The 16,540-nt window shown below is 45.7% G+C and overlaps 1 protein-coding gene across 2 annotated transcripts; it reads left to right on the top strand.

The window, feature by feature from the left end:
• The first annotated feature begins 1,118 nt into the window (after positions 1-1,118).
• On the top strand, positions 1,119-15,191 carry LOC106609044 (4-galactosyl-N-acetylglucosaminide 3-alpha-L-fucosyltransferase 9). 2 transcript variants are annotated; one of them, XM_045722216.2, is made up of 3 exons: positions 1,164-1,315; positions 10,491-10,608; positions 12,410-15,191. In XM_045722216.2, exon 3 carries the CDS (start codon positions 12,419-12,421, stop codon positions 13,565-13,567), a length of 1,149 nt encoding a protein of 382 aa, XP_045578172.1. In that variant the 5' UTR covers positions 1,164-1,315; positions 10,491-10,608; positions 12,410-12,418; the 3' UTR covers positions 13,568-15,191. The 2 variants fall into 2 exon arrangements, with proteins under 2 accessions (XP_045578171.1, XP_045578172.1); XM_045722215.2 differs by lacking the exon at positions 10,491-10,608 and having other exon boundaries at positions 1,119-1,315.
• The last annotated feature ends 1,349 nt before the right edge of the window (positions 15,192-16,540 follow it).

The raw sequence follows: 16,540 nt of genomic DNA, 5'->3' as shown, positions 1-16,540 counted from the left end.
GGTGCGGGGAGCAGGAACGGGCCGGGCAGGACTGTGGACACGCACCGTGGGCTTGGTGCGGGGAACATGAACGGGCCAGACAGGACTGTGAACACGCACTGGTGAACTGAAGCGTGGAGCCGGTTTAGCCACTCGTCCTGGCTGGATGCCCATCCTAGCACGGCATGTGCTGGGCATGTCCACCGGACGCACCGAGCTGTGCGGGCGCACTGGCGACACAGCGCGCAACTCCGCATACCATGGCTCCTCCTCCAGATCTTCCCTCAGCAGGTCCTCAATCAACCGCCTCATCTCCGTCTCCTCCTCCGCCGTCATCCCCCACGAGAGTAGTGGACTGGGCTCTTCCTCTGCCCTTCCGGACCACCCCATTAGCCCCCCCAAAATGTTTTTATTGGGGGTGTCTTCCGGGCCTCCTCGACCGCCGCCTGCGACTCCGTCCACCGGCTGGCTTTACCTCCTCGACCTGGGAATCCTTTCGCCAGGGTCCTTTCCCCGACATGATCTCCTCCCAGGTCCAGAACTCCTTCCCCTCGCGAGCCCATCTCTCGCGCTCCTTTTCCTCCCGCTGCTTGGTCCTGGTTTGGTGGGGTGTTCTGTAACGATCGTCGTCGGGTGACGAGGAAGCCGACCAAAACGCAGCTGGGAGCGAACACATGTTTATTCTTTTACACTGAAATAAACACGTACACAAAATCAAGCCAATGCCGATACGTTAGCTGCTCAAAATCAAAGAGACAACACCCCACAAACAGCGTGGGGGAAAGAGGAACTTAAATGTGATCCCAATCAGAGACAACTAGCGACAGCTGTCTCTGATTGGGAATCGACAGAACCCAACATAGAAATCACCCACATAGATCTAACACAAGGCTATAACGCTAACATAGACAACAAACCAAGGAAAAATACCCAACATGACACACCCTGACCCAAAATACCCGAGTTCACCTGGTCAGGGCGTGACATATATACAGTGTCTCTGACAACTTTCAACGATAATAAAAAATGATTCGAACTCATTAGAGAGTATAAACTATGCTCCAAGTTCACTTTTTGAATGTGGAGTTAGGTCTAAATAACTATGATAAAAGTACACTCATACTTTGATAAACTTCCTGGCTGCATCAGACAACCAGGTGAAGAGGAAACAAAAATAACAGCCACACCTTTTCACCTGACATGCCGTCTCCGAGAGTAGCTCGGCACAAGGCGTTTTGAGGCGTCACTCAGTCACTCACTGATCTCTACACCTGGATGGTATACGTAGACAGTGTGATACAATACTTCATCTTCTCCTGGCATTTTGGATACCAAGGTAAGTTTGATAACTTGGCTTGGAGGAAGAACTATTCATTATACTATGTCATCACTTTGACTGGTTATGTGTAACTGTTACTCTAAATAGAGCATTGTGAGTAATCATAAAAATCATACGGAATCTTGTACTTTACCTTGATAAACTATTTGTTATGTTAATTTGTTTTTTTATTTTAGTATTCTTTGATTAAAGATGACTTTGCATATTATGTTATAGTTGAATAAGTGACCAGAGATGTTTTTGTGAGAAGAATAAGGAAGTTAGTGAGGCATGAGTCCTAGTTAATGATTGGTAGGATTTTAGACTATGATATGAGTTTTATGTGATAACATTGTTGAATGGTTTGGTATTGTCCAAGGCATTGTTGGTCATTGTTTGAGACATAGTATTCACAGGGTAGCACAAGTGTGGTTTGTTCAAAAAGAGGGGAAATTAAAAAAGTATTGCATCTATAATTATGTTTATAAAATGAGGAAAATGTGATGTTATATAAAATGTGTAAAAAACAACAACACTTCTGGAACATTCCAGACGGATCACACAGTAATTCCCAACAAAGCACACAAGAGACAATCTAGAAATGTACAAAAGTACATTAACTTAGCCTTATTCTAAAATGGATTAAATAAATGTTTTTCCTCAGCAATCTACATACAATACCCCATGCCATCGACAGGTTCCCATGCCTCAGCCGGCTCAACAGGTTCCCATGCCTCAGCCGGCTCGGCTGGTTTCAGCGCCTCACGTGGCTTTACAAGACTCGACTGAAGGTCACCCAGTACCAGTTAAAAACATTAATGGAAGTATACAGTGCATTTGGAAAGTATTTAGACCCCTTGACTTTTTCCACATTTTGCTACATTACAGCCTTATTCTAAAACGGATTAAGTACATGTTTTTCCTTAGAAATCTACACACAATATCCCATAATGACAAAGCGAAAACACTTAAAACATTTTTTTAATTAAAAATAAAAGACTGAAAAACTATATTTACATAACTATTCAGCACCTTGGCTATGAGACTCGAAATTTAGCTCAGGTGCATTCTGTTTCCATTGATCATACTTGAGATGCGTCTACATGCCACGTGTACTCCTGCTCCTCCTCTCTGGTGCTCGTTGTCTCCAGTTTACTCATTATTACACACTGTCACCATCGTTATGCGAACTTGCGCCTCATGAGGCTCACCTGTACTCCATCACCTTCCTGATCACCTCCCCTATATCTGTCACTCCCTTTGGTGAGGCGTTATTCTTTCTGTTTAAATGTTTCATGTCTGTACACTTCTCGTGTTTCTTGTGGTGGTCCATGTTTGTTTGTTTATTTATTAAATGTACTCCCTGTACTTGCTTCCCGATTATTAGCTACATGTTACAGAATAACGCTTAATCTGGCTATGCAGGTTCCTGCGCCACAACAGAAGCGATCGGCCCGCTCCTGGTCATCGGGACCACGTGTCAGGGAGGGGGTACTGTCACGTCTACTCCTATTCCCCCTCTCCCGCGCTTGACGTCGAAGTTTACTCGTACTGTCACGTCTACTCCTGCTCCTCTTCTTTGGCGCTCGTTGTCGACAGTTTACTCATTATTACTCACAACTGTCACCATCGTTATGCGCACCTGCGCCTTATAGGACTCATCTGGACTCCATCACCTTCCTGATTTACCCCCCCCCCCCCCCCCCCCCCCATATCTGTCACTCCCTTTGTTTTTTTCCCCAGGCGTTATTGACTCTGTCTCTTATGTTTGTACACAGGGATTTTTGGGGGGATTTTTTTACTGGTGACGTGGGTCAAAGAGTGGCTGCCAAAGCAACCGGGGATGCCTCAGCTGGCTTGACAGGTTCTCAAGCCTAGGTTGGCTCGTCGGGCTCCCATGCCTCAGCTTCTCGTTGGGCTCCCATGCCTCAGCTGTCTTGTCGGGCTCCTATGCCTCAGCCCGCTTGACAGGTTATGAGTTCCCGTGCCTCAGCTGGCTCTACAGGTTCCCGTGTCTCAGGTAGCTTTGCAGGTTTCTGCACCTCAGCAGAAGCGATCCTGGTCCTCAGGATTGTCCCTCTGGTTGGCGTCCTGTGGCTGGAGCTGCGCGTCAGGGAGGGGGTACTGTCACGTCTATTCCTGCTCCTATTCTCTGGCGCTCAATGTCGCCAGTTTACTCATTATTACGCACACCTGTCACCATCGATACACACTCCTCATGAGACTCGCCTGGACTTCATCACCTTCCTGATTACCTCCGTTATATCTGTCACTCCCTTTGGATCTTTCCTCAGGTGTTATTGAATCTGTTTCGTGTCTGTACGCTTTTCGTGTTTCTTGTTTTGTACTATGGTCTATTTATTAATACATTTGCACTCCCGGTACTTGCTTCCCGACTCCCAGCATACACATTACACTACAACTTCATTGGAGTTCACCTGTGGTCATTTCAATTGATTGGACATGACTTGGAAAGGCAGACATCTGCCTATATAATGTCCCACAGTTGACAGTGCATGTCAGAACAAAAACCAAGCCATGAGGTTGAAGGAATTGTCCGTAGAGCTCCGTGACAGGATTGTGTCGAGGCACAGATCTGGGGAAGGTTACCAAAACATTTCTGCAGCATTGAAGGTCCCCAAAAACACAGTGGCCTCCATCATTCTTAAATCGAAAATGTTTGGAACCACCAAGACTTTTCCTGGAGCTGGCCGCCCGGCCAAACTGAACAATCGGGGGAGAAGGGCCTTGGTCAGGGAGGTAACCAATAACCTGATGGTCACTCTGACAGAGCTCTAGAGTTCCTCTGTGGAGATGGGAGAACCTTCCAGAAGGACAACCATCTCTACAGCACTCCACCAATCAGGGCTTTATGGTAGAGTGGCCAGATGGAAGCCACTCCTCAGTAAAATGTAAATGACAGCCCGCTTGGAGTTTGTCAAAAGGCACCTAAAGACTTTTAGACCATGAGAAACAAGATTCTCTGGTCTGATGAAAACAAGATTGAACTCTTTGGCCTGAATGCCAAGTGTCACGTCTGGAGGAAACCTGGCACCATCCCTATGGAAGCATGGTGGTGGCAGCATCATGCTGTGGGGATGTTTTTTCAGCGGCAGGGACTGGGAGACTGGTCAGAATTGAGGGAAAGATTAATAAATGTGATATTTCAGTTTTTTTCTTTATTTTTTTCTTTTTTCTTTTATTTCACCTTTATTTAACCAGGTAGGCAAGTTGAGAACAAGTTCTCATTTACAATTGCGACCTGGCGAAGATAAAGCAAAGCAGTTCGACAACATATAACAACACAGAGTTACACATGGAGTAAAACAAACATACAGTCAATAATACAGTAGAAAGATAAATCTATATACAATGTGAGCAAATGAGGTATGATAAGGGAGGTAAAGGCAAAAAAGGCCATGGTGGCAAAGTAAATACAATATAGCAAGTAAAATTTATAAATTAGCAACAATTTATAAAAAGCTGTTTTTGGTTTGTCATTATGGGATATTGTGTGTAGATTGATAAAAAAAAATGTTTTAATCAATTTTAGAATAAGGCTGTAATGTAACAAAATGTGTAAAAAGTCAAGGGGTCTGAATACTTTCCGAAGGCACTGTATATGGAGACGTTTCGTTCCAAGAAAAAGGGTTAAATACATGTACATTTAAAAAATATGTTCTTATATCTCTCAGATACTTCAAAACGCTTCCTTTTGTTTTTTGGGGGGAGTCTCTCTTCCACATAGTGAATCTGGTATTCAATGTGTTTGTATGAGCTAATAGCAGTAAGGCCAAATACAATTTTGAAAATATATTTATATTTTTTTATTCTTCAAGAGGTCTTCTAAATCAAATAGCTAAATGATCCTTGGTATGACCTTCTTCAAACAATTCCATATAGCTTAGTAGATTAGAGTCAGGTGTGTGTCAGCTAGTGCTGGGGCAAAAGTGTGCCACCAATCATCAGGCCCCTGAGGACTGCAGTTGTCCATCCCTGGTGTACACTGTGTTTGCTGTACATACTAACTACATCGTCATACAGGATAATCAGACTGTCCTCATGAATGCTGAATTTATCAACAGCACTGAACAACACCTGATGTTAGCCTTAGTTTCACTAGTGATGCATTTTACATTCTTTGTTCCCTGGTGTATTGTCATATAAGATAGTTAATGTGCTTGCTGAAAATAATTAATATGTCACCAGCTCTAGCGCTTAACGCTAGAAAAGCATGGCCTCCTTGGACCCCCCTTCGGCCATCCTTTGAAAGTCAATATAACAGTCTAATGAATACATTTAATATATCCTATCATTTAATTGTGTTTATGGAGGTCTTAGCTAACATTAGAATATGAAAGAAAATGTATATGAAAGAACACAATAGCATGTTCATTTGTTTGTAGCTGCAGGCTATATGTACAAATGAAAAAAAACACTAAAACCCCACAATTCAAGTGTTAAAATCAATTAAATAAACACTGTCACAAAGATAATTAATTTGTTAAGGACAGGTCTTAAGGAGCATCATGATTTGAATTGAGAATGCATTTCAAAAGAACAGAACGGCATATTTTCTATTTAAATATATTACTATACTTTGAGTGTTGAGTTCATGTGGAGAGGCATGGATGGCATCACTGTAATTCAGAGTTGTTGGGTTAAATGCAGAAGAAACATTTCAGTTGAGTCATTCCGTTTTAGGTATCCCCCTTTCCCTTTAATTTTTCTGAAAAGTTATATCTTCAAATATATAGTAGCTCAAGGGGTCCTTTTTCAGAGTTGCGTGGCAAGGATAAGTGATTGGGAACTGCATAATCTGCTCTTTCTGAAACTATATAGACATCAAAACATCTTACCAGCTTGTGATTTGTAGGAGAATTGTCACGACTCCTGCCGAGGGTGACTCCTCTCCCTGTTCGGGTGGCGCTCGGCGGTCGTCGTCACCGGCCTACTAGCTGCCACCGATCCCTTTTTCCTTTTCTGTTGGTTTTGTCTTTATTATTTGCACCTGTGTTCTATTAGTGATTAGTTGGGTATTTAAGCCCGTTTCCCCACCTGTTCTGTGTGCGGGCTTATTTTCGTTCTTTCACTGTGTGTTGTGTCGTGGAACGTGTTTTGAGTCGTTGTATTTTTATTACGCCCTGTTGTATTTTGGGTGTATACTCTTGATGGTGCGTTTAATAAAAGCACTAGTATACGCTATTGTTTCCTGTGCCTGACTCCACACCCACAACGTCAAGCGTTACAGAAGCCCACACCTTAAATATGGAGTCAGCAGGATCAGCCGCCACCCCTCTCCCCTCGATGGAAGAACGGGTCCTCCACCACACCACCGTACTCCATCGAATTGGGTCAGTGATGGACCAAATGATGGAGAGGATGGACCGATGGGAGAGGAGTGGTCTCCTCTCTTCACCTCCGGCTCACTCGATGAGTCCACCTACTCCGCTCCCTTCTCCGTCTGGTTCTGGTGCACTTCGTCTTGCGCTCCCGAGGGAGTACGATGGAGCAGCAGCGGGGTGCCAGGGGTTTCTGCTTCAGATTGACTTATACCTGGCTACCGTGAGGCCGACTCCCTCGGGAGAGGAGAGTGTGAGCCTCCTCATCTCCTGCCTGACGGGCCGAGCGTTGGAATGGGCCAACTCAGCGAGGGAGAACTACCCTGAGTTCACCCGCCGTTTCCGGGCCGTATTCGATCACCCTCCAGAAGGCCGGGCGGCGGGTGAGCGACTGTTTCATCTTAGGCAGGAGACGAGGAGCGCTCAAGTCTTCGCTCTGGAGTTCCGGACCTTGGCTGCGGGGGCCGGGTGGAATGACAGGGCCCTAATGGATCATTACCGGTGCAGCCTCCGGGAGGACGTCCGCAGGGAGCTAGCGTGTCGGGACACTACACTCTCCCTTGATGAACTGATTGACATGTCCATCCGACTGGACAATCTGCTGGCTGCCCGCGGCCGTTCAGAAAGGGTCCTGTCAGTTCCACCTCCTAGCCCACCCGCGCCCATTCCCATGGAGCTAGGAGGGGCCGCATCTAGGGGAGCCGGAGGAGGGCGCTCCTCCTGCACCAATTGTGGTCGCCGAGGACACACGGTCGACCGGTGCTGGGGGGGTCTGTCTGGGAGTCGAGAGGGCAGGCAGAACACTCCTCGTTCATCCCAGGAGAGTCAGCACCAAACTCACACAGAACCCTCTGTTGGTCACATGTTTGTTTACATTTTTTTCCTTGATTTTTTTTCCCTGTTCCCAGCATAAGGCGCTTGTCGATTCAGGCACAGCGGGGAACTTTATGGATCGCGGAATCACCATCAAGCTGGGAGTTCCACTGGTGCCGTTAGATTCCCCCTTTCCCATGCACTCATTAGATAGCCGGCCATTAGGGTCAGGGCTGGTCAGGGAGACCACGGTGCCACTGGACATGGTGACGCAGGGGAATCATAAGGCGTGAATTTGTTTCTTCCTTATCGATTCACCTGCATTTCCAGTGGTACTGGGGGTGCCTTGGCTGGCCAGTCACAATACCAAGATTTTGTGGAAACAGGGGGTTCTCCAGGGGTGGTCAGAGGAGTGTTCAGGTAGGTGTCTGGGAGTTTCCATCGGTGCTACGTTGGTGGAGAGTCCAGACCAGGTTTCCACTGTGCGCATTCCCTCTGAGTATGCCGATTTGGCTCTCGCCTTCTGTAAGAAGAAGGCGACTAAATTACCACCTCATCGACAGGGGGATTGTGCGAAAAACCTCCAGGTAAACGCTGCGCTTCCCAAGAGTCACGTGTACCCATTGTCCCAGGAGGAAACGTTGGCTATGGAGACATATGTCACGGAATCTCTGAGACAGGGGTTCATTCGGCCCTCCATCTCACCCGTCTCCTCGAGTTTCTTTTTCGTGAAGAAAAAGGGGGGAGGTCTGCGTCCGTGCATTGATTATAGAGGTCTCAATTCCATTACAGTGGGGTTCAGTTACCCACTACCTCTCATCGCTACGGCGGTGGAATCATTTCACGGAGTGCGTTTTTTCACAAAACTGGTTCTCAGGAGCGCGTATAATCTGGTGCGTATTCGGGGAGTAGACAAGTGCAAAACAGCATTTAGTACCACATCGGGCCACTATGAGTACCTCGTCATGCCGTATGGGTTGAAGAATGCTCCAGCCGTCTTTAAATCCTTTGTGGACGAGATTCTCAGGGACCAGCATGGGCAGGGCGTGATAGTGTATATCGACGATATCCTGATTTACTCCGCCACCCGCGCCGAGCTTGTGTCCCTGGTGCGCAGGGTGCTTGGGAGATTGCTGGAGCATGACCTATACGTCAAGGCTGAGAAGTGTGAGTTCTCCAAACGATCTGTCTCCTTCCTGGGTTATCGCATTTCCACCTCGGGGGTGGTGATGGAGTGTGACCGCGTTAAGGCCGTGCGTAATTGGCCGACTCCAGCCACAGTGAAGGAAGTGCAGCGGTTCTTGGGATTTGCCAATCCGGGGTTTTGGCCAAGTAGCGGCTCCCATTACCTCACTGCTGAAGGGGGGGCCGGTGCGTTTGCGATGGTCGACAGAGGCGGACAGAGCTTTCACCCAGTTGAAGGCACTGTTCACTGATGCGCCTGTGTTGGCGCACCCGGACCCCTCCTTACCATTCATAGTGGAGGTGGACGCGTCCGAGGCTGGGGTGGGTGCCGTGCTATCTCAGCGCTCGGGTACGCCACTGAAACTCCACCCCTGTGCTTTCTTTTCTAGGAAGCTCAGTCCGGCGGAGCGCAACTATGATGTGGGGGACCGGGAGCTGTTGGCTGTGGTCAGGGCTCTGACCGTGTGGAGACACTGGCTTGAGGGGGCTAGACACCCTTTTCTCATCTGGACTGACCACCGGAACCTGGAGTATATCCGGGCAGCTAGGAGACTGAACCCGCGTCAGGCACGGTGGGCCATGTTCTTCACCGGGTTCCAGTTCACTATTTCTTATAGACCAGGTTCCATGAACACTAAGGCCGACGCGCTGTCCCGTCTTTATGACACTGAGGATCGGCCCATTGATCTTACTCCCATCCTTCCAGCCTCTAAGCTGGTTGCTCCGGTGGTATGGGAGATGGACGCGGACATCGAGCGGGCGCTACAGGTAGAGCCTGCGCCTGCTAACTGTCCAGCAGGCCGTAAGTACGTCCCGCTTTGTGTTCGTGATCAATTGATTCGATGGGCTCATACGCTACCCTCGTCGGGTCATCCTGGGGTGGCGAGGACAGTGCTAGGCCTTAGGGGGAAGTACTGGTGGCCCACCTTGGCTAAGGACGTGAGGTTTTATGTCTCTTCCTGTTCGGTATGCGCCCAGAGTAAGGCTCCTAGGCACCTTCCTAGAGAGAAGTTACAACCCCTCCCCGTTCCACAAAAGCTGTGGTCTCACCTGTCGGTGTACTTTCTTACCGATCTTCCCTCGTCTCAGGGGAATGCCACGGTTCTGGTGGTGGTGGATCGGTTCTCTAAGTCCTGCCGTCTCCTCCCGTTGCCCGGTCTCCCTACGGCCTTACAGACTGCGGAAGCTCTATTCACCCATGTCTTCCGGCACTACGGGGTGCCGGAAAACATAGTTTCTGATCGGGGTCCCCAGTTCACGTCCCGTGTATGGAGGGCATTTATGGAGCGCCTGGGGGTCTCGGTCAGCTTGACCTCCGGTTATCACCCCGAGAGCAATGGGCAGGTGAAGAGAGTGAACCAGGAGGTGGGTAGGTTTCTGCGGTCGTACTGCCAGGACCGGCCAGGGGAGTGGTGCAGGTACATACCTTGGGCCGAACTGGCACAAAACTCACTCCGCCACTCATCCACTAACATTTTGCCATTTCAGTGTGTGTTAGGCTACCAGCCGGTCCTGGCACCGTGGCATCAGAGCCAGACCGATGCTCCTGCGGTGGAGGATTGGGTGCATCACTCCAAGGAGACCTGGAGGCCTGTCCAGGAGGTCCTTAAACAAGCAGGGGGACGGCAGAAGAGGAGCACTGACTGCCACCGCAGTGAGGCCCCAGTATTCCAACCAGGGGACAGGGTCTGGCTCTCGACCCGAAACCTGCCCCTTCGCCTGCCCTGCCGGAAGCTGGGTTCGCAGCGTGTAGGGCCCTTCAAAGTCCTGAGGAGAAGAAACGAGGTGTGTTACAGATTAAAACTCCCTTCTTATTATCGTATTAACCCCTCGTTTCATGTGTCTCTCCTCAGGCCGGTGGTAGCTGGTCCCTTACAAGACGGTGAGGTGCCGGAGGTCCCTCCGCTCCCTCTGGACATCGAGGGGTCCCCGGCATATACAGTACATTCCATTCTGGACTCTAGACGTCAGGTGAGGGGCCTGCAGTACCTCGTGGACTGGGAGGGGGACGGTCCAGAGGAGAGATGCTGGGTGCCGGTGGGGGACATACTGGATCCATCACTGTTGAGGGATTTCCATCGCCTCCACCCGGATCGCCCTGCGCCTCGCCCTCCGGGTCGTCCCCGAGGCCGGTGTCGGCGTGCTGGGGGAGCCGCGCGTCGGGGTGGGGCAACTGTCACGACTCCTGCCGAGGGTGACTCCTCTCCCTGTTCGGGTGGCGCTCGGCGGTCGTCGTCACCGGCCTACTAGCTGCCACCGATCCCTTTTTCCTTTTCTGTTGGTTTTGTCTTTATTATTTGCACCTGTGTTCTATTAGTGATTAGTTGGGTATTTAAGCCCGTTTCCCCACCTGTTCTGTGTGCAGGCTTATTTTCGTTTTTTCACTGTGTGTTGTGTCGTGGAACGTGTTTTGGGTCGTTGTATTTTTATTACGCCCTGTTGTATTTTGGGTGTATACTCTTGATGGTGCGTTTAATAAAAGCACTATAGTATACTCTCTTGTTTCCTGCGCCTGACTCCACACCCACAACGTCAAGCGTTACAAGAATTTGAAAAAGTAACTTTTTGGCACACCGTTTACCTGCCTCTTTGTCAATTCCAAGCTGCAGCTGTTCATTGGATTCTTCATTTATAATTTAACAATTGATAATATTCTCACCCATCAGACTATTGTCAATTTAATCTTGTCTTTAGGCTAACTCTATTATTATATGTGGGAAATTAGTGTTGATATATATAGTTTAGTGTGAGGGCAGACGCTGGGAGACGAGAAGCAAGTACAGGGAGTGAAGATATACTAGATAAACAGACAAGAAAATAAAACAAGATCAGCGTCTGGACGGGGAACAAAACAACATTAATGCAGACATGGTGAAGAAACTGAGGAAGTGACAGATATAGGGGAGGGAATCAATAAGGTAATAGAGTCCAGGTGAGTCCCATGAAGCGCTGATGCGCGTAACGATGGTAACAGGTGTGCGTAATGATGGGCACCTGGCACCCTCAAGCTCAGAGAGGGGGAGCGGGAGCACGTGTGACAGTTTAGGTGCAGTTTAGATTGGCCATCATCAGCTGCGCAGGCTGACTTCCAAGGAATGACCTGCAGTGATTGAGGGGCCGGGGGAAAAAATGACATCCTCTTAAAACTGTTTTAATTTATAACACATTATTTTTGTCATATTAAGATTCTGACAACGACAGAAAAGTTAAGGACGGGGGGACATTAAAAAGGTTTCTGTTTTGAGTCAACATGACGCTTTTGGCTCTCCTAGTGTTAAACCGCTTGAGCTATCAACACTAACTTATCTTTGGAATATGCAGACTCCCTGTCAGCAGGTTACTTGAGAAAATATTTTTGATACTATTTATACATTTTGTACTACAGCCATATTTGCATAAATCGCAACGCATTAAAATGTCCATAAACTTCAATGGTAAAAAATTTAAAATTCTAGAAGCTACTTCAGGCTATCCTAACTTCAAACTGTCTATAACCTTTACAATTTTAACCTTAACAATATGAATTAGCATACATTTGCATAAAACTTCCTTGATTTAATGCAAACTATAAGAACACAATGGAAGACATTTCAAATGTGACATTCTAAAAACTTTAGAGACACCAACCCAACTTTCACATGCTCAGGCTATATACGTAATACATTCAATCAATCTTTCTATCTAACTACTTTTTCAGCTATAACCAGTCACTACCATTATTATAATGTATTTCACATCCATGGTTTTGATTGTTCTCTATTCTCTTTCAAAGGGTCAAGGTATGTCCACTCCGGCTTCTCAGGGGGTTCTACGGCCTGTTCTGATTGGCTGTTTTTTAGTGGCATGCTTCGTGGGAATATTCTTCATTTACTACAAACCCCAGATCAAGTTCCTTTCATGCCCTACTGACCAGGCATCCCACGAGGGGAAGGCTGGTTGTTCTCCTTGCCCTCAAGTAAGTATGGCAGGGAGCCACACGGGGCAAAAAACACACCATGCCCAGACAGCCATTCAGGCCGATGATGACGGAGTCACAGACACTATCATTTTAATCTGGATGTGGCCATTTGGTCAGGCCTTCGACATAAACTCTTGTGCCTACTTTAACATCAAAGGCTGTCACCTAACAGTGGATAAAAACCTTTACAGCAAGGCGCACGGTGTCATATTCCACCATAGAGACATCCATGGAGACCTGAAGAACATGCCCCAAGAGCAACGTCCATGGTTCCAGAAATGGGTGTGGTGGAATGGAGAATCACCGGCTAACACAAACAGGATTCCTGGTGTTGACCACTTGTTCAATTTGACTGCGAGTTATCGACTGGATTCTGATATCAAGGTTCCATATGGGTTGCTTGTCGAGGTAACCAGTGAGGATAAAATCTTCGAGCTGCCCAAGAAGGACAAATTAGTCTGTTGGGTAGTGAGCAACTGGAACCCAAACTACAAGAGGGTACAGGTGTTCAACGAGCTCAGTAGGCATGTCAAAGTAGAGGCCTATGGGAGACATTTTAGTAGATACCTAGAAAACGAAGACTACTCGAAGATGCTGTCCAGCTGTAAATTCTACCTGGCGTTTGAAAACTCCATCTACAAAGACTATGCTACAGAGAAGCTGTTCAACGCTATGAAGTTGGGAGCAGTGCCCGTTGTTCTAGGTCCATCCAGAGACAACTACGAACAATTTATCCCAGGGGACTCTTTCATCCATGTGGATGATTTCTCCTCTACAGAGGAGCTGGCAAAGAAGCTTCTCTTTCTCGACCAGAACGAGGAAGAATACATGAGGTACTTCACCTGGCGAAAGAACTTTAAAGTCCAGGGATGGTGGTTTGGACTTGAGCACGCCTGTCGCTCATGTGATTACATTCGAAGAAATAAAGGATACAAAACTTTTCATAATCTAAATAAATGGTTTTGGGGCTAAGTGACCCATTTGTAGTGGTCGACAATGTGGCTGTGTGAAGAGTATTCTATGCTGGACAACCTGGGTGGAATAATTTAGTTTGGTTCCACCAATTTGGTACCTTTTGAGAAGTGTAACAGTAAAAAACTGAGCATGTTTTTTTGTTTTTTTTGCCTCAAACACTAGAACATTTCCAAGAAGAATAGAACCAGTTCACCTGCTTTTACACGATGATTTGACTATTAATGTTCAAAGCTTCTTCCAAGAAAAATATTTCACCAGGAATAGTTTTTCACCATATTAAAACGAGTGTTCAGTTCACGTAACAAGGTAGAGCTTTAAAATTAGGGATAAATGAATCACTAATCACAAACGTTACTCTTCAGAAATGACTGTCAATGCAACAAAATAACTTAGGCTTTAAAATGATGGGGAAAACTTGGAGAAATGTTGGGGTTAAGCGGGTTCAAATCTCCCTAGAAATCTGAGTGCATGGAGGGACATGTCAAAATGCTACATTTTATCACTTTAAGTCTTTATTCATCTAAAACAAATATGTTATTCAATTCTCCATGTGGTCTATATTAAAGGGAACTTAATATAATATAACAGGGTTTTAAAATGCAATAATGGAGCACAATTTCTACTTCAAATACTGAAGGGATGGACAAGACACTCTTTCTTGAAACAAAACAACCCTTTAGAATATTAGGAGCCCTGGTAGCACATGCAACAGCCACTCTTCCTTGGGTGCACACACACCATGCAATACACGACAGAGAAAGGAGGGGGGAACGTGTAATATGACTTGTTGCCAAATAATGTAAAATGTTACCCACATTAACATCACGTAATGTTTTTTTTAATTTAACCTTCATTTAACTAGGCAAGTCAGTTAAGAACAAATTCTTATTTACAATGACGGCCTACCAGGGAACAGCAGGTTAACTGCCTTGTTCAGGGGCAGAACAACAGATTTTTACCTTGTCAGCTCGGGGATTCAATTCAGTAACCTTTCGGTTACTGGCCCAACGCACTAACCACTAGGCTACCTGCCGCCTCAATGTAAAATGTTACCCACATTAACATAATGTAATGTAAAATATGACCCATATTAACATCATGTAATGTAAAATATGACCCATATTAACATCATGTAATGTACAAATGCTGTCCATGAACATCATACTGTTTTTTTTATTTTTTGAGAGAATTGAAATTGATGTGAGAATGCAATGAATTTTAAATATTGTTCAAGATTTTTGTGGATATTTACATTTGTATTAATGTTGACCACCTCACAGCAGCAACATAAATTACACCTGCTTGATCAGTTCAGAATATTTACTCCTTCACTCCATTGCCCAAACAGAGCAATCTCTTTGCATATATTTGTTTTTGCATTGTTTACCTACCAGCACAAAACAAAAGGAAACCATACAACCTTACAGCACAGACAGAAAGATAAATTGGTTGTGTCCTTACTGTGCCTTTGAGTATCATTTGAAAGGGGGAAGGGAAAAGTACAGCTGTGAGGAATTTTCCACACTGTCTCCCTCGACACAATGAAAATAGTTGTAAGACCTTCAAGATATGTCATGTACTGAATACTGTCTGATTAATAAAAACCAAGGTCTGGAAATAATGTGCATTGAGTATTGTAGAATGCTTGTAAAAACATGTACATTTTACTGAGTTACAGTGCATATAAGGAAATCTGTCAATTTGAAAAAAGGCCCTAATCTATGGATTTCATATGACTGGGAACACAGATACCTTAAAAAAATAACGGTAGGGGCGTGGATCAGAAAACTAGTCAGTATATGGTGTGACCACCATTTGCCTCACACAGCACGACACATCTACTTCGCATAGAGTTGATCAGGCTGTTGATTGTGGCCTGTGGAATATTGTCCCACTCCTTCAATGGCTTCGCGAAGTTGCTGGATATTGGCGAGAACTGGAACACGTCGATACAGAGCATCTCAAACATGCTAAATGGGTGACATGTCTGAGTATGCAGGCCATGGAATAACTGAGACATTTTCAGCTTCCAGGAATTGTGTACAGATCGTTACCTTTTATTTCAGTTCATGAAACACTTTACATGTAGCATTTATATTTTTGTAAACAAACAATTTAATACATTTTAGAATAAAAGGCGGTAACGTTACATTTTTGGGGGAAAAAGTCAAGGGGTCTGAATACTTTCCGAATGCACTGTAGATCATTCTCAAGGTCAGACCAAAGCTATAGGCTAAAGAATATCTAAATCTGGCTATGAGCCTCGCCCCCATGAGCTTTTTTGTTCTGTGAGAACAAATTGCAACACATCAGACCACAGACAGATACTGAATGCAGACAGATACATTCTGACAGGAAGCAGGGCCACAACCACAAGACAATAAAAACTTCACACAGGCTTCCTATAGGCTTGGCATTGTTGTATAAAAGGCTGGCAGATTGATTCAATAATTATTATTTGATATTGAATGTTTTATATTGAAAAGCTTTAGTTGAAAAGTAAAGTGTACCTGTTCATTCATTTGAAATGCAATTGAATACAGGTTCACAAATCATTTTGCTTTCAGTGATGAGACATGATTCACTTGACCACATCTACCTAGTTTCTGTAGCAGCATTGCGAGACTAGTCTAGCCCACAAACTTACATGATTCCTACTAGACTAAACCAGAAGCAGAATTTTACCAAAAAGTGTGGGAAACATTTGTTGACCTACTGCTTATCGAACAACTGTCCGACACGCATTCCCTCAACACTCACTCATTGTCATTGTCATTTGAAGAGCTTGTTTTGATGTAGAGAAAATGATTCATTTCATTATGGTGATAGACAAATTATATTCAATATTGGGTTATCAAATATCTTAAATTACAGTAGAGATGGTGTTGTTGTTATGTTCAGTTTCAGTGTTGGTTTTTTAACATACTTGGTGGAACTAGTTTAGAGAATTAGAGACTAACCCACTGGGCA

Source organism: Salmo salar, chromosome 07, assembly GCF_965601325.2.
Source record: "Salmo salar chromosome 07, fSalSal1, whole genome shotgun sequence".
NCBI classification, from domain to species: Eukaryota; Metazoa; Chordata; class Actinopteri; order Salmoniformes; family Salmonidae; genus Salmo; species Salmo salar.
Note: the sequence above shows the minus strand (reverse complement) of the source record. Positions and strands in the feature narration are given on the sequence as shown.